Source organism: Momordica charantia, assembly GCF_013281855.1.
Source record: "Momordica charantia cultivar OHB3-1 chromosome 6 unlocalized genomic scaffold, Mcharantia_2.0 BLBB01000006.1, whole genome shotgun sequence".
Classification (NCBI taxonomy): domain Eukaryota; kingdom Viridiplantae; phylum Streptophyta; class Magnoliopsida; order Cucurbitales; family Cucurbitaceae; genus Momordica; species Momordica charantia.
This window is the reverse complement of record NW_028275164.1, coordinates 15585879-15604562: the sequence shown is the minus strand read 5'-3', so window position 1 is coordinate 15604562 and position 18684 is coordinate 15585879. Positions and strand designations below refer to the sequence as shown.

General features: G+C 32.1%; 1 protein-coding gene across 2 annotated transcripts; it reads left to right on the top strand.

The window, feature by feature from the left end:
• Window positions 1–12284: 12284 nt before the first annotated feature.
• LOC111019605 (GDSL esterase/lipase At5g33370) lies at window positions 12285–15145 on the top strand. Of its 2 annotated transcripts, none has more exons than XM_088125839.1 (5): window positions 12285–12656; window positions 12731–12858; window positions 12924–13199; window positions 13931–14186; window positions 14718–15145. In XM_088125839.1, exons 1-5 carry the CDS (start codon window positions 12422–12424, stop codon window positions 14948–14950), a joined length of 1128 nt encoding a protein of 375 aa, XP_087981965.1. In that variant the 5' UTR covers window positions 12285–12421; the 3' UTR covers window positions 14951–15145. The 2 variants fall into 2 exon arrangements, with proteins under 2 accessions (XP_087981965.1, XP_022151690.1); XM_022295998.2 differs by having other exon boundaries at window positions 12297–12656; window positions 12957–13199.
• The last annotated feature ends 3539 nt before the right edge of the window (window positions 15146–18684 follow it).

Sequence of the window (18684 nt, the reverse complement as noted above, 5' to 3'; positions counted from 1 at the left end):
GCAGCAGGCGATGGTAGACGACATATCTAGGCTAGGTGATGCTGGACGTGAGGGTAGATCTTGATGTTCGACGCTGGAAAGAACATAACAAAAAGTTTCAGCGGTAGTGCACGGACTGTATATGGGAGGAGATTGAGTTCCAACAGCCTCAGTGCTGAACGAAATAGGACGAAACCGATCGAATAGGGACGGATGAACTAACCGAAACAGGACTAAGGCAACATAGGAGCTAACTAGAGACCTGACAGCGATGGTAGAGGACTATATGTAGAGATGAAAGTTGGAGGAGTTAGATGGAGATATGAGGCAAAAAGGAGCGGGCTGCTATATTACAAACCTAAATCCCTCCACTTCAAGACACAAGGTTATGGTTCTAGGTTTTCTTAAATTTCCATATTCATATTTACTCTTTCATTTCTAGGAATTTTACATTTAGATCTGTAAATTTCAAAATCTACCTAAACAAATTTTTAATAGTTTTAATATCTACTTTCAAAATCTGATTTCAAAATATAGAGTATCAATTTTAAATTAGATTTAAGTCGTTTAAAATTTATTTTTCATTATTTGATTGTTTTATTAGATACAATTGATTCCCTACGATTAAGGTTCGTTGTTTTTGCTATCCGTTCTATCAAATAAATTCCTAAAATTAAGCATATATATTTAATTTGTATAGGGGTATATTGGTATAAAATATTTATTTATGATTAAAAAAATGACACTTAGCCATTTATGCAATATCTGATATGTTTGACTATTTTTAAAATGCGTTATTTATTTTGGTCATTCCTGTAGTGAAACAAAACTGAAAATATTTATGGAAATCCTGGGTAATGGCCAAATCCACAGCACACTAATGAAAAATGATCGTAATTTTTATAATTTTAATGGCAACACATCTTTTACGAAAATTATGAAAGGGGTAATTTTTCATTTTTACCGAACACATCCGCTGTCCCTGGGTTCACGGAGACTGCCACTACGTCATTTGACAATTTTATCGGCCCACATTTCAGGAGCCACAAATTCTGTATCAAACTCAAAACTAAATCCCTAAAATTATCTCTACCCTACATAAATGGAAAATAAAATTTAAACTAATATAGATCATGTTTCAAAATTAAATCAATCTCTCTATGCCCAATTAGGATTTAACTCATTCCAGCTACCTTATTTGCCACCATCCTGTCTCGCTAATCTTCTATTCCATTGCATGGGTCCTCTCACTAATCTTCATCGTGCATCAATCTTGTTTTCCATGGAAATTCCTCTAGAATGAGTTAAATCCTAATTGACGTTGAGTAAGGCGGTTTTGGCCTTACCTAGACTTACAAAGTGCCACATGAGAGTGAATCTGATGATGATAAGTGAGAATGAGTAGATGATGAAGGATAATGTCGAACATGGATCAGTCCTTCCGACCATGACGTAATGCTAGTAAATAATAACGTTGGCCACGATGTAGAAGACAAAGAGTGTACCAATGATCTCCAATTTCTAGGCTATGCTCTAATGAAAAAGCAGTCCACTCTTTTTTAAAAGCAAATCTACTTATGATCTTCTTCATACTGTTATGACTATTTTTTGTTGTGAAAATCCAAATTTTAGAGTACATTTTAGCAATCGTAGTGGTGTGGGCCCTAATTTTGTTGAGTTACATGGTCAGTAACTTTGTGCATAGATACCTTATAGATAGTTCCACATACAGTGGAAGTGAAAGTGTGAATGTAACTCAGGTCATATAGACACACATTCGCAAACTCTATAGATACTCTATAATGGAGAGCACACACCAATTCTAGATGCACCAGAATATGTGTTCTTTAAAAAAATGGAAAAAGTAGAAGAGGGTGACATTATAAGTGGAAGCACAACATGTTCTAGACGCACCAACAAACGCGTTCTTCAGAGAATAGAAGAATGATAAGATTTGTGGAGATAGTTCCATATACAAAGTTTGAATGACGTATGTTGTATTATGTATATGCCCTATAGCCTGCTGTATAGTTGTGGATACAGACCCCGTGGATAGTTCCATATACAGAGGAAGCGAAAGTGTGACTTTATAATAGGGAGCATATATCCGTGCTAGACACACGACAAAACACATGGTATGATTATTTTAGTTTCCAATATACTTAGTCTTTTTATATTCCAAAATCCCTTAAACTTCGTCTCAATTAAATCTTCTTTAAGTTTATAGTTCATATTTTAGCTTTTCTATTTTTCTTGTAAATTTAGGATTTTAAAGAATAAAATAAAAAATGATCTTCAAGTTATTTGTAAAATATTTATTAGGCGTATAGATCGTCGATTTCCTAAAATTATTATCCATCTTTTTAGGTAGTATAAGTTGGTTAAAGATTTCCTAAAATCAATATGTTTTTGTTTAAGATATATCTATCGTAAACAAAAGGTAGAATTGTACCATATTTTTGCTATTTGGTTGAAGGGGCATATTTATCTTAAATAAAATTGAAAATTAAATCATAATTGAAAGTTAGTCATTATCACAATGTCAGATTTATCATTTAAGAATAGAGGCAGTGCCCACACCACACTAAAATCAAAGTTCAAAGGCCCAAACCTACATGCAAGGCTCACCCATTTGGACAATTCCCAGACCGGATCCCACATCCCAGTATATCCCACACGTGCTCGCCCCACAACCTGACCCACGCCTAGCCCAAACCTGTGTGCCTAGCCCCTTCGCACGCGTGCGATTTAACAATCATGCCGAACCGACTAACCCGTCAGTTCATCGGCCATTTCGGCACAGGTTTAGTATATTCCTTCGGGCTCTAATTTTTCTATTCCTTCCATAAATTTGCAGTTTGGAACCGGCTCGGCCCCAAACCGAGTCGAACTGAACCGTTTACACCCCTATACCAAAATATCGATCCCTTCCCAAATGCATCCTATTCGAAAATTCTTTTGATCCAATTTAGTGTTATAAAAATTGAAATAAAAAAGAATAAAACTAATTGAAACACACCCAGCAAAATAGGAAATCAACTTAGATTTTGATTCAATAGTGATTAAAAAGATATATGTATGAGGGCAAAAGAGAAAACAATTGTAATATGCTTCACAAGTTGAGTAGAAAAAAATTCAAAAAATAATTATATGGGTGTAACGTGGAATGATGTGAATATTTTTTTTAAAGGAAGATCTACTTTTCTCCTATAAAATAGGGTAAATTTGGAACTTGTTATGTTTTAATTTCAGACCCTTCAAAATCCGACTTATTTGGAATCGAAATTTTTTAACAAAAATCGTGATTTCAATCGCTTTTGATTTCAAATTTCCTCCTTTGGTTTTCAAACCAAACTACATAAATGATTTAAAAATCATTGTGTTCATTTCAAATCAAGTTACAAACAGAGTGTTAAAGTGTGTAATAGTGTGGTTATATGACAAAGTGGTGACCATCACAATCCATGAAGGAAAACTATAAAAAATGACATACTTGGCCAATAAAACAGCCTATTCTAGGAACTGGAATATGAAAAAAATTTAACCTACTGAACACCTTCTCAAAAGTCATGGGGATCCTCAATTAATGAAGGTATCTCGACAATTATGGCATCCCTATTCACAATTGGAAAGAAATAATTGCCTCCAAAGCTGCCTTATTATTCTCCACCTTGACATGTAAGGAAGAAGTAGGTAAATTCCTCAAATAATGCTTATCACAAATTTTAATACAATTAAGATCGATAGCCTCCCCATATTCCAAAACGGTGTTTGAATCGATTGTTGTTGCTCCTCCGCCCACCTGCTGCTCCGTCTTCCTTGCCCTTGGACCATGGAAGTTCTCTGAACCAAAACGAAATGAAGATGAAGAGTCATCCCAAAAGATGACTGGCGGGTGCTCTCTCCAATTATGTGTTTAACAACTCTTCAAAGTGCCCAAATGACTAAGCCACGGACCATACATAACAATGTTGTCTTTGATTCTATCAGCCACAACAACATGGTCAACATCCAATAGGGAGATCCCCAACACCCGATCACCGTCCACTATCACATAAACCAGCGGGGAAGAAAGATCCTCCCTGAAAATTGCCTCCACACCAGCAAAAGAGATCCTTTTTATATTTAGATCCATACTACTTACTTGTTGAAAAAAACCACGTTGTTGAAAAAAACCACAGAAGAATCAGAGCAAAACAGAGAGAAAACACTGTCTGAAAAAATTCAGTCAGAAGATTGAGAGAAAAGGTACCCCTTTCACGGAGGAGGAACATAGGAGGAAAGCAGGCCACTCCTCACCCTCCCCACTTTTTGTGGAGAGGGTAAAGTAGGTCTATTAATAGAGAAATAAAATAAATAAATATTTCTAAAGTGGGGTGCACATATTTGATTTAAAATTACTCTACCGGAATCTACCTTCTCTTTCGTATGTGATTATTGATTACTTTTTTTTTCTCCTTTTTTAAACATCTTCACTTATCTTTTGCATTTTCATTGGCAGATTTCTTCTCTCTTCAAACTAATTTTTTTAATTCTATTTTTCCTTTTTTTCATTGTTATTCAAATTTTTTTTTGACATCTTCAGTTTCTTCCTTCCTTAAGGTATTTAAATAATTTTTATCTTCTTCTCTATTTTCATTCCCAAATTTTTTAAAAATAAGAAGAAAAGTTTGTTTATTTTAGTTTGATATTTTCATTTTATTTGTAGTTTTATTTCAAATAATTGTTTTATGGGCCCATTTAATCAATATTATAATTTTATTTTATTTTTTACTCATTTTGATGTATTCTTTTTATTTGTAAATTTATTTTCAAATAATTAAATAATTGTTTTATTGTTCTAATTTGAAATAATATAAGTAAATTTTATGTGTTCCCAATATGCATTAAAGAAATTTTAAACATCACTAAATAAAAACAAAAACTAAAAGAGTAGATAGTAACAAAACTTTAGAATAAGACAACATATATCTTTTTTTCCACAAAGGATAAAACAATATTTCATTAAAAAAAAAACTTTAAATGTGCAAATGAGAAAATATTAATTAAGAGAGATAATAAGCAATGTTGGGATCATATAGTAACTTTTTTCCTTATATTATATTCCTACATCAAAATCATTTGATTTTCCAGTCCTGTCTATTCTCATGAAGAATAATTGAAGTTGTATTTGCTCGAGTGAATGGGATGGTATTATGGTTTGGAATTCAATTTGGGTAAATATCTATAGATATTGAATAATCAAACATAAGTGATAAATTTAAATATGTTGAAAAATATTTCATGAACTTATTGAAAATTCAATGTTCTTTAATTATATGTTATGAGCTAGCTATTGATTGGACAATAAAATTTTTAACTAAACCTACATTTCAAGAATATTTTTACTCAAATGTTGAAAATTTTTAATTGATGCCTGTCTATGACCAAGAAGTCGTCAGTTCGAATCCCTCACTTCACATGTTATATTAAAAAATAATAATAATCAAAATTCATAAAAATGATGAATTTAAGAATTAAAAAAGAGCAAATAATTAATTATAACATACTTAGACATGGGGATGAATAGATACAAATATTTTCCTGCATTCAAGAAGAAAATGAAAAGGATATAAAATTGTTAGAAAGGAATAGAAAAACAAAGTAATAAAGAAAAGGGAAAATAAAAAATAGATGAAAAAGTCATACATATTTTAAGAAAAAGAGAAGTACGCCAAGATGCCTATTTTTTTTAAATAGGAATAAGAATAAAATAAAATAAAACAATGAGTAATTTTTCTTTTATTCTAGGTGGGGATCAAACTCAGAACCTCCTCGTTTGAAATATATGTCAATTAGCCTTGAATTATATACTCGTTTGGACAAATAATCACTAATTAACAAGAAAGAGAATGTAGCATTAACAAGGGAGGGAAGGTAGAATATTTGGATAGAGTAGTTTTACTTTCAACTATCTTGACCCACTCAGAAAATATTTATTTTTTTTTATTTTATTTTAATTGTATAATATAATAGACATACTTTCCACCCCGCACACCTTAGATGAACGAGGTAAGTAAAATTTGAAGATAGAGAAAATTTCCCCTTAAAGCACAATCTTAATAGAAAGTGAATGGAAATAAATATTTTATTTTAAAAATTTTGAAAATATTTAATATATTTGGAAATTACCAATACTTAAAAAAAAAAATCAAGTAAAAAATATATTTGACATCGTTAATAAATTGAGACTCTAGATTGGTAGTATTTGTAAACGTTATTCCCAAATCACAATTTTCCTAAAACTTAAACTTCCTAAACCAGCAGTTCAAATATAAGCTTTTTTAAACCCAAATTTATCCAAATCTATACCTCAAACACAACTTTCTTAAACTCAAGTTACCTACAACCCTGCATCCTCGGGTGTTGGCGCAGTGACAAGAGACTTGGGTGTTGACACCCAAGATCCAGATTTACGTCAAGATATGTTTTGGTTAGTCAAAAAGTACTTATGAGATATTAAATAAAAGTTATGCACCTAAGCCCCTACAACTCTCTACCACATTCAATCACACATTGAAAAGGCCCATTGATTATATAATAGAGGGTTTTGAAGTACCACCATCCTAAATTTAAATCTCCAAATTCCCCAACAATACTTTTTTTTCATAAAAGACAAAGGATTTCAAACATGGAAAGGATATCATGTGACATATAACCTATGGGGTATTGGACCTCATGGATTGCCCTCTTAGTAGGGTATATTTTTTTTAGGTCAAAGAGAAAAATGAAGAAACTTATGGCTGAAAATCTATAGGAGATGAATGAGTTGTTTAAAACTAGAGCACATCAATTTTATCTTTTTACGTTACAAATAATGCACTAAGAAAAAAACAAAATTTGATATGAATTTTGGAATTATGAAAAGTGACTTTTTCAATAATTAAAAGTACTTTTAAAATTTTTTGTAATGTTTGAGTTCTTATATTTGGAGTTTTTTTTTTTAATTTTTCGGAATTGATGTCGTGTGATTTATGCTGTAGATCCATATAATTAGGATTTATTGTGTGGAATGAACGATACTGTTGTAACCAGCGTAGGACTTAAACTTGAGACCTTAAGGTAGGTGGTACCACAAGGCTGCAAGTACTTATCACTTCACCGTTCCAAAGACTACCTTCCAATTCAAATTATCATAGGATTATGTTTAGAAATAACATAAAAATACATACTAAAAAAATTAAAATACCCTTTGGAAAAAGTTCAGGGCCTTATGTACTTGAAAGGAGATGCCTTTAATATAAGTGATTTATCAAAAATACTTTAATTAGTTTGCAAGTAATCTTATTATGCTTTTAAAAATGGACTTTGGTGGCAAGCACTTGAACCAAAAACATTCTACGAACGCATTTCACAACCACTTTCGGAGCTTTTAACTAATGAATTTTCAGGGATCCAATTCCACTCCTGAACATGTCATAAATACTTTTAACACAACTACTTCAGTTATAAGTACTCGATAAAAAAAATATTTAATAAAATCACTTTAATGTTTAGTTTTATACTCTTAAACTCGTGACTTTTTCCCAAACAACTCTATATTTATTTCCAAACCATTAAAATTTCGAACGAGAAAGTACTTTTGATACTGTCAAAAAGCCAAAACCCAGACCAATACCTCTAACCAAAACAAAAGAGGTCAAAATTGCATGATTCCAAGTAGCAGTTGGAAAGTCCATTGTTGGGAGTTTAAAGACTTTTTAAACCCCTTTTCTTATTGTTGCTACTAATAGCACTATATTTTATGGTGGGGAAATTTATGAGCCTCAAAAATCAGTTTCCAAAATTTTCACCCCCATTTTTTTTTTTTTTTTTTTTGGAAATGGAAGAAGCCTGTGGTAATTACATTAGGGGTTAGTTCAACTGTTTTTCCTACCAGAGTAATTAATTGGTGTGGAAGGATATGGTTGTAGCTGTAGTGGTTGGCAACCATAAAGGCCCTCTCTTAAATTTTGAAAATTTGTCTTTTCATTATTGAGATTAAAAAAATATGGTCAATAAATAAGAAAGCAAAAATTTGAAGGCTTAATTTTGTTTGAAGGCTTGGCATACCCAACTTGAAGGTTAATTGTCTCTAAGTCTCAAAGACAGATATGAAATTTAGATGAATGGGTCCTTATTTGTCATTTCCAATTTTAGAAAACATTTCTAAAATTGTATATAATTTTTGGAACTAAAAATATATATTGATCCCATTTGATAATAAATTTATTTTTAGTTTTTTCATAAAGAAATAAACTTTGGCTTGTTTTCTTTCCTTTTTTTGTTTTGTTTTTTTTTTATAAATATTTTGCATTCTTAAGCAATTTTAAAACACAAAAACAAGTTTTGGAAAAATACTTTTTATTTTTAAAATTTTTGAGTTAGAATTTTACACAATAACAAGTATTGGTGAGTAAATAAGTTTATTTTTCTTTGAAAATAAAATGCTTATAAAACAGATATATTATCAATTACCGTCGAGCTATATTCGCTTTGACGACACACATTGCTTTTTGTTTTCTTTTTAAGTTTCCAAATTTTTTAAATATAAATGAAATTACTATCTTATCATTTTTACTCATAAATGCATAATATATATTACAAATAAATATATCATAACAATTTTTAATATTCTATATATACTTCAAAAAAATTCAAGTAAAACTCTAAAATTTGAAAGCCATCAACACTTGTTTCTTGTTGTCTATTTTTTATTTCTGACTTTTAGTTTTTATCTTTAAAAAAGAAATTAGAAGTATAAGGATATGTTTAGTCATTGTTTTATAGTTTTTGTCCTATATTTTTTACGAAAAGAGAAAAAAAATTGTAATCATTTATCATTTCTTATTCTCTAAAATATTAGATTAAAATGTTAATTTTACTTAATACAAAATTTTCCAAAATAAATGTTAAATTATTATGTGATTTTAAAATTTTCAATATTTGTTATGTATTTTATAATCAAATAACAGTTCTATTAATATTTTTACAAAATAAGAGTAACAAGATAGGGAAAAAACTAATTTCTCCTATCTAAAATTTGTCCACAATATTAAAATACTTCTAGAAAAATGATAAATAATAAATAGAATAGATTGACCAACACATAAATACACCTAAAAGAAACTAACAATTTTATTGTCTTCTTAATTTCTTAAGAGTATTATATTTCAAAGAAGTGTTAGAGTTCAAAGCTATGATTTTTTAAGGAAAATTATTGATTACTAATGTCTTCACCAATTGAACTATATTCAAGTAGATTAAATTGTTTTAAGAGAAGAACTATAATTGGTTCAATGTAGTGTTTTAAATATTTTTTATCACGATGAAAATGTCGATTTCCCAATTTTAAGAAAATGTTGAGAGGAATATAAAAATAAAAATTCATAACAAACATTTAAATTAACAAATAAGCATTTTATTATTTTTGAAATAAACTAAAAAATTAATAATAATAATATATTATTATTATTATTATGTCTACCTTAGTCTTAGTGATATTTTAGTGATGTTTTTCAAATTTTATTAGGTTTTTTTTTTTTTTTTATACTGTGGAAATGTCAACAGAAATGTGAATGATATGCTTGACAAAATTAAAATTAACCTAACCTACGCATGTGTGACAAGATATCCTTATATATGACAAGGTTAGTTAACTATCATATCCAATTCATTAACAAAAGAAATCTAACTCCATCAAGATTTTAAATATATTTTTAAAATGGACATATATATTTACCTTTTGATTGGAGATATATGTCAATTATTGTTGAGCTATGCTCGCTTTGGCAGCGGTTAAGAATATTTGATTTGGCAACCCACCAATAATCATTATTATATATATAAACGTTAATATAATTGATGGAATTAATAAGACATATATAATGGGAAATTGACAAAATAAATAAGATATATATAATTGGAACCGTTGTAAATATATAAAAAATGTTTAGTAAAATTAGCAAAATAACAATCACATTCAGTTTTTTTCAAATATAGTATTTAAAAAAAATGAAGGTTCAATTTTAAACTGACAGTTTTACCCAAATAATATATATTTGTAGTGTATCTATATTATATCTGACTACTGATATATGTGACTATTGATATATGTATGTGATATCCATCTGATATATTACTGATATGAGTGTTTGAAATATTTGTAATAGGTATGTGATATAAATCTAATATACTACTAATATGAGTGTCCGTGCAATATGTATGTGATACACATTTAATATACTACTGATATGAGTGTCTGATATACTATTGATATAAGTGCAAATTTTTGCTACATTTGAAATTTTAAAAAATAGGTGATATATTTTAAAATTGATAAAAAAATTTTGCTACCCACCATAATTTTCCTATATTAATTGGTACCAAGTTTGGGTTTTTATTGAAATGTAAGTATTGGAGGTTAACATAGATGGGGATGGTGGGTAGAATTTAATTCAAATTTGCTCTGTCTCCTCTCTTGGTCACATTCACTACTTTCTAATAATCACATTCACTACTTTCTAATAATGCTTCTTATGAAATTAATGTTTATATATTTGCCTTCTCTTTTCCCTCAAAAGAGAAAAAAAGTTCGGTATATCTATCGAAAAGGTGAAGAATTTATTCATTTTTTTTTTAAAATAAGACTTGTATTTCCCTTGCTTTGAAAGAAAGAGAAAATTTCATGGTTATTTTCAATTTTAATCTATCATGGATGTGGAGGCGAACCAAGCCATCTTGGCCTGGTATGGAAACCAACCTAACACGATTGAGTGCACTCCTGATAATAAGACGGTCGCTGGCACCCTGTACCCAAACTTATTGTGTGCTACCAAAGATCGTACAAGATGCTGCCAAGCCCCTCACCTACACAATAGTAGGAGATAGAAGATGTCGGTGGTTCCCACAAACCCTCGATGTGGTATACCTCTCCCTTGTGAATGCCCATGAGATGATGAGAGTGGAGACCTCCCCTCACATCCTCTCCATCTCATATATAAAGAAAGAGGCAATGCTAATAGAGGTAAGCCGTATTTTCCCTGCACCCTGTGAGGACTCGACACACACATTGAAGCAAACTCTATCATTGAGATTCCTGCTCCTTCATTATTTTTGCTCGATAACTGTTTGCCCCTACTTGAGTTATAATTTAAGTATCAGAGTGCATTTGTCAGTGTACACACCAGTGTAAGATTTATATATGCGTGTGGATGTAGAACAGTATCAGAGACGAGAGTGTACGTGACACTCGAATGGCACCTACGTGAACCTCGGAATCGGCATCAACAGAGTTCCTAAAATATTTATGATAACAACTAATCAGTGTAATAAAAAATTTGCAAAATTTTTAATGTTTACTATATTATTGTACCTACCAGCTTTTAATTGTAAAAATTTAAAACCCTTAAGTGGTAGGACATGTCAAATTGAAAATGAATTGCACTATAGGTTATAATGGGTTTTGCAATTATATATATGGTTTATATATATTATTGTTTTTATCTGTTTAGTTAGTTACTAATAAGTTATGAATTATCAATTGTCTTAATTTTAATTGAATCAATAACATGGTCCAATTTTCCTTATTATATATGTAACTTTGAAGATTTAATTTTTAGATTTAAATACGTTTTTATCATATACTTTCGACTTTAGTTCATTTTGGTCAATGTAATTTCAAAACGTCTATATTAGTTATTGTATTTTGAAATTCTCATCATTTTAGTCCTTGTACTTAACATTTGTTTTGATCCCTTACTTTTAAAATGTGTGATCCCTTCATTTTCACTTTTAATCTCATCTTCTTTCGATCATATTCTTTGCATGACATCTCACTTGTAAAATTTATTAAAATATAGTCATAATTTTCTATCAAAGGATTCTTTTAGTATAAAATTTTTCAAATCAAGATTAAAATATTCACTTTTTAATAGTACAAACATTTTGAAAATATAGAAATTAAAATGAACCAAATTTAAAATTACACCGACCAAAATAGACTCTTGAAACAGACACAAATAAATCAATGTAACAAATAAGATGAAAATATTATTTAAATGAAAAGAAAACAATAATCCAAATGGGCCAACTTTTGTATAATAATTACCCATCAAAAAACTCTAGCTATTAAATAAAACCACAACCTTTAAACTGTTTAAAAGTCACTTGCTTCTTTTGCCACATGACACCCAATTTTTTCAGCTCTCACAATGCTATGCCCTTTTTGAGCTGGCAGTGAAATGTAGAGAAGAAAACAGATAGAAAAAAACAGCCATTTATTAAATCACTATGAAGAGATATCAAACAACTCCCATCCTCGTCTTCCTTTCTATATAACATCCTTTCAACTCCCCTCCATTTTCCACCCCATTCCAAAACTTTCACCTCCAACCTAGCATCTTTCTCGTCCCGGTCAGGTTCAATGGCAGCTCGCTCGTGGCTCGTTCTCGGCCTCGTGTTGGCGTTGGGAGCTCTAAGTTCCCAAGCAGAGGCCGGGCGAGCTTTCTTCGTGTTTGGGGACTCGTTGGTTGACAATGGCAACAACAACTACCTTGCCACCACTGCCCGGGCAGACTCGCTGCCGTATGGCATTGACTTTCCAACACACCGTCCGACTGGCCGCTTCTCCAATGGCCTCAACATCCCCGACTTCATCTGTTTGAACTCATTCTCTCTCCTTTTTCACTCGAGTTTGATCTTTTATATATATTCTTAACATATGGTCTTTCAGGTAAGCACCTCGGTTCGGATTTTTTGCTTCCGTATTTGAGCCCCGAGCTCAATGGTCGGAAGTTGCTGGACGGGGCGAACTTTGCTTCTGCTGGCATTGGCATTCTGAATGACACTGGAATTCAATTTGTATGCCCAAATTTCCTCATTTTCTTTGACTGAAAAAGCTGAACTTGTTAACATATTACTCTTAGCCTTATAGAAAATATGGACATGTGGCGGTGCAGATCAACGTAATAAGAATGTTTAGACAACTAGAGTACTTCGAAGAGTACCAGAAGAGAGTGGGCGGCATCATCGGAGCCGAGAGAACAACCCAGCTAGTCAACGGAGCTCTAGTTATCATCACCGTCGGCGGCAATGATTTCGTCAACAATTACTTTCTCGTCCCCTTCTCTGCCCGATCGAGGCAGTATGCTCTCCCTGATTACGTTAAGCTTCTCATCGTCGAGTATCGAAAACTTCTTCTGGTAAATTTCTTCCACTTACCACTTACACCTAGACTTCACAACTTTAACACATTTATTTTCCTTCATTTGTTAAGACTTTTATGGGTAAACTTCACTCTGAATAAATCTATTTTTTGTTCAATATTTGGAGCTTTTAACCATTTTAATATCAACTTTTGTTACTTAATTTTGGTCTTTATATTTTCAAACCATCTATTTTATTATTCAATTTTTTTAAAGTGATTATTTTAATTTTTTTTTAACTTCTAGAAATATTGCAATAGCTTTGGTATTAAATGAATTTTGTTGGGTACATAATTTGTTTGTTTGAGTTTTGCAAAGAGCACAAAATGTTAACTATTTAAAATAAACGAACTAAACCGAATAAAAGCTAAAAATATGACTACTAGACTTGGATAAATTAATTTAATATTATAATTTACATGGAAACTTTGTGTTAAAATTAAAGAAACAAATATAATAAATTAGATGAAAGATAATATGTACACGTAAACAAAATATATGTGAACTGAAAGATTGATAAAACAATAAAGAATAAAGGTTAAAACATTTTTATTTTAAATTTTTATTAAAGTAACGCTTTAGTTAGTCGAATACGTCCATCTGTCTGCCAACTACTATTAAATTTTTCAAGTGGGAGAGAAAAATACGAAATATATATTTTTTATTTTACATAAATAATAAGCGGTCAATTTTTTTAATATAGTACTTGATTTGTGATTATGTTGCAGAGGGTGTATGAACTTGGAGCGCGGCGAGTTCTAGTGACGGGAACGGGACCGCTCGGGTGCGTTCCAGCGGAATTGGCGATGAGGGGTGGCAACGGCGGGCAGTGCTCGACGGAGCTGCAGCGGGCGGCGTCCTTGTATAATCCGCAGCTTCTTGAGATGATCAAAGGACTCAACAGTCAAATTGGATCCAATGTGTTTGTGGCTGTTAATACTCACCTAATGCACAATGATTTCATCACCAATCCTCTGCCATTCGGTATCTCTCCTTTTTTATCAATTCTAAATTCTAAATTATTGTAATTAAATCTCATTTTAATCCACAAACTTTTAATTTATTTTATTTTAATTTCTTAATTTTAAGTCGTTTATTCGAATCTCCAAACTTAAAACAAAATTTTAAATAATAAATAATAATAACTATTTTATTCATGATTGTTATATTATTTTGTCATCTAATATTTGCTCACCCAATATTCGTTTTCAATCAATATAGTTTGAATACGCACATGCTCACATTAATATATTAACGCGTATACTCAAAACCACTACTGAATTTGTTAAAAGAAAATTAAAAAAAAATACCAAAATGATTATTTTTTGAAAAGTCTATGGAGTGAAATAGACATTAAAATAAAACAAATCTAAAAGTTCATAAACAAAAATAGATATTTTGAAAACACAAGTTAGTTTGTAAATACTTTTAAAGCTTAGAAACCTTTTAAACACAACTCTGAAAGTTTAGGAGCTAAACTCGTTTCATAATAATCTTGATTTGATGATGTGGCAGGGTTTCAAACATCAAGAGTGGCATGTTGTGGGCAAGGGCCATTCAATGGGTTAGGGCTTTGCACAGTGGCATCAAACTTATGCTCCAATAGAGATGACTATGCCTTTTGGGATGCCTTCCATCCTTCCCAAAAGGCAAATGGGATCATAGTGAAACAAATATTCCAAGGCACAACCCAATATATGTACCCAATGAACCTTTCCACCATCCTTGAATTGGACTCTAGGACTTGAAAACTAAAACCCCCACCCAAAAAAAAATAAAAAAATAAAAAAAATTAAAGAGAGAGGAGAGAGAAAAAGGATAATCTTATCTCTCTCTACAAACACCTAAAATGTTCTTTATGCTCCCTTTCAAAATAACCCTTGTGGGTTTGAATGCCCTATATAAGTCTATGTTAATACTATATAATTTGGTGTTTGTGTGTAGTTCGTGTTTTCATTCTTTGTCCCATCAATCCAATGTGTATGTTGCTCACAAATTTAAAACCATAAATGTGTGTTGAAAGTATTAACCATTTGGTTTTGTTAACCAGCTACAAAGAAAGTCAATTGGATTTTCTTAATCGACTCAGTCGTTTTGTCTGTTGGATCAAACCTTTAGATTCCTTAATTGGTTCGATAAGCTGCGTTTAAGTTTGATGGGCTCATAAGTGGCTTTCCTCTCTGGTCTGTTTACAATTATGATACACTTGGAGATCCTTAACCAGCTCAGTAGGCTACAACTAAGTCTATTGAGCTCAAAATCGACTTACTTCTTCGGCCTACTTACAATTATGATACCCTTTGGAAATCCTTAATCGGCTCAATATGCTACAATTAAGTCTACTAGGCTTATAATCGACTAGGTTGTCTGGCTTGATTACAATTATATGATACCCTTGAAGATTCTTAATTGGCTTATGAGCTATAATTAGGTCTATTGGGCTCGTTATTAGCTCTGTTCTTTCACTTGCTACAATTACAATACCCTTGAAGTTCCCTAATTAGCTTGGTTGGCTACAATTAAGTCTACTCGGCTCATTATTTAGCTTGCCTTTTTGCTTGTTTCAATTATGCTCTTTACAGCGTTCCTTAATTGGCTTGACCTTAAGTAGTTGTAACTAAGTCATCTTTTAGGTTTTTTAGTTAGTTGGAATTCTTTGTTTTGGTACTACTTACCTAGGGACATTCTTGGTTGGCCATTATTGGTCCACCATTCGTAGTCTACCATTCTTGGTCTGTTATTCTTGATCGACCTTCTGGCTCATTAATCTTGATTGGCCTTTTGACCTATTAATCTTGCTCTACCTTTTGACTCGTTGATTTTGATCGACCTTTTGGCTTGTTGATCTTGATCGGTCCTCTGGTTTGCTTTATCTTGATCAGCCTTTTGGTATGTTGATCTTGGTCAGCCTTTTGGCTTGTTGATGTTGATCAGTCTTCTAGTTGTCTTCTGGTCTATTGATATTAATTGGCCTTCTTTTTCCTTTTTATTTATTTATTTATTTTACCCATACGAGTGGCCCCACTCTCTTGATGAAATTTGGCTCGATTGAAGGTCATAATGTGGGACGGTTTAATCTTGAGAGTAGTAAGACTTTCATGTTGGGTCTAACCTTTCTAAATCAGCGAGACATTTCATTTGATGTGATTTTCCATAGTTTTACCCTAGGAGTTGATGTCTTGTTTAATCCAGCGTTTGGATAGAGGTCATAATGGTGACTTTCTCTGATATCGTGGATCCACTCTGTTAAAGTATTGTTGGCGAGGAAATCCATAAGCTTGGATTTCATGATGTGAGGCTATTACTACTTCTAGAAAGAAGTTATGATATTTAGACCTACTTGCTTCTCCGTTGAGATAAGAGTAGGGGAATAAGTTAGTTTTTTTCATCTACTTATTCGGGGAAGATCTGAAGAGCATCTTTACTAGCCTATTCCTATTTGGGAAAAGCAGGAACTCGATGTAATGTTGCTTCACCATCAATGTCGAATCTGTTTGCTTGCCTCTTATCGCCTTTGGAAGGATGTAATTATTTCCAACCTAACTGCTTTTCTTTTGAGAGTAAGACAAGACGAGCAAGTTGACTTTTTTATTCGTTCATCCATGGAAGAGTAGATGATCTTTGAATGGCTACTCTGATGTATTCTCCCGAATGGCTACCAAGGGCTGCTTCTCTTGAAAAAATTTTGCATGTCCAAGTCTTTATTAGGTTTGCTTGGTTGACTTGACCTATAGAACTATGATGTGACTAAGCGACCATTGGTGTTGTTTTAAAGGAACTTGATGAGACTCCTAACGATTAGAATACCAAAAAGGAGACTGGGATTAAGGACAATTATAAGTCAAAATGGAGGGGCTATTTATCTCACTTTTTTATGCAAAGCCACCACTGTGTATGAAGTAGATGTAGCAGAAGCCATGACAGTTAAAGAAAAGTTTGTATCAGCCATGAAACAACTAGGCTTGCAAAGAACAAAGATCTATCGGGTGCATGGTTGGAAGAGGTCCAAAAGTCGTGGATCAAGTTTTGAACAAGGATCGACAACATCTACCCCCTTTCGGTGTCGAAGGCGTTAACACCTGAGTCGTGTTGGGTGATTGAGGTCTATTTTGCTTTGTTCTACTTATATTCATGAATTTAAAGTTTCTTAAAATATAATTGGATTATCATGTGGATGTTCTAGGTATATTTTCTTAATGTGATATTTTGATATTTTTCGACGTTCCTACTTTTGTTATATATATGAATCTACATCATCGATTCTACAATTTTTTGAACCTTTGATGTAACTTTACTTTCTAATTTTATCCTACTAAGTCATGTTATAGTAGGGATATTCTTGACCTTTTATCTAGCGACATGTGGCAGCTTTCTCTGTTTAGAGTTCATTTAAATTGTTTAAATTTAAGGCACAAAGCCAAACACTTTTAGGGTTTCTCTTAGAGTTAGCCAAACCCCTATTATAAGGCTTCTTGCTCTTTTGGCAGATTTGATTTTGAATAATTTGAATAATTAAAAAAAAATAGTATCGTTGTTTGCATCAGCTTACATCCTTTGCAATTTCTTGCTTTAGAATTACATACTTAAAACATTGGTTTAATCCATCAATTTGTTAATTATGGCTCATTTGGTAAAGTTCTCGTTTTCCGTTTTCCGTTTTCTGTTTTCCGTTTTCTATTTCCATGTTTCCTGTTTTTTATTTCTTATTTCTAATTATTTTAGAACTAGAATAAAAGTTAGTAAATATACCTTAAGTTAAATAAAAGTTACCAAGAATACCAAGAATACCTTAAGTTAGGTTAGCTTATTTTTTTAGTTAAATAAAAGTTAGTAAATATAATATTAAAAGATATAACATATACTCTGTTTGATCCGAAAAAGTCCAAGCTCGGAATCCACGTAGGTCGGAGTGAAAGAGATGACCTTCTTGAGCCTTCGAAGAACCTGCAAAACAAGGTTAGCACTCCGACGAGCAAGTTAGCTCTTATCCAATCTAACTCAATGAATGCAAATGGATTCGCGTACCTTGTATTGAAGGCAAGAACATCTATTTATAGAGATTGGATCCGACAGAAGTTCCGACATGAGGCTAACGGTCGTCCGACCGCCCGTAAAACGTGGCGTGTTGTCGGATTTTAGAGACATAGATCGACTCGGACCATTTGCACAATAATATAATAGGGGAAACTAGCTCAGCTCGTGCCATGGCTTCCGACCTGAAAGGACTTGAGCAAATTGTTATACTCTAAATGTGTTCTAATTCAAGTACCTTTACGATGTTGACATGTGGCAGGTGAAAATCTGCCTCCAACATTGGCCCCCACTTCGACGAGCGGGAAGTCAGCTCGGTGAAGTATTCCGAGGTATCTGAAGTTTGGGTAGATTCCATGTGTCAATGCATGACGTCACCAATGACGCCAGCCTTACTGTTTATCTCGAGAACTCAATCGTCGCCATGAGGAATAACCTGTCGTGGGCGAAT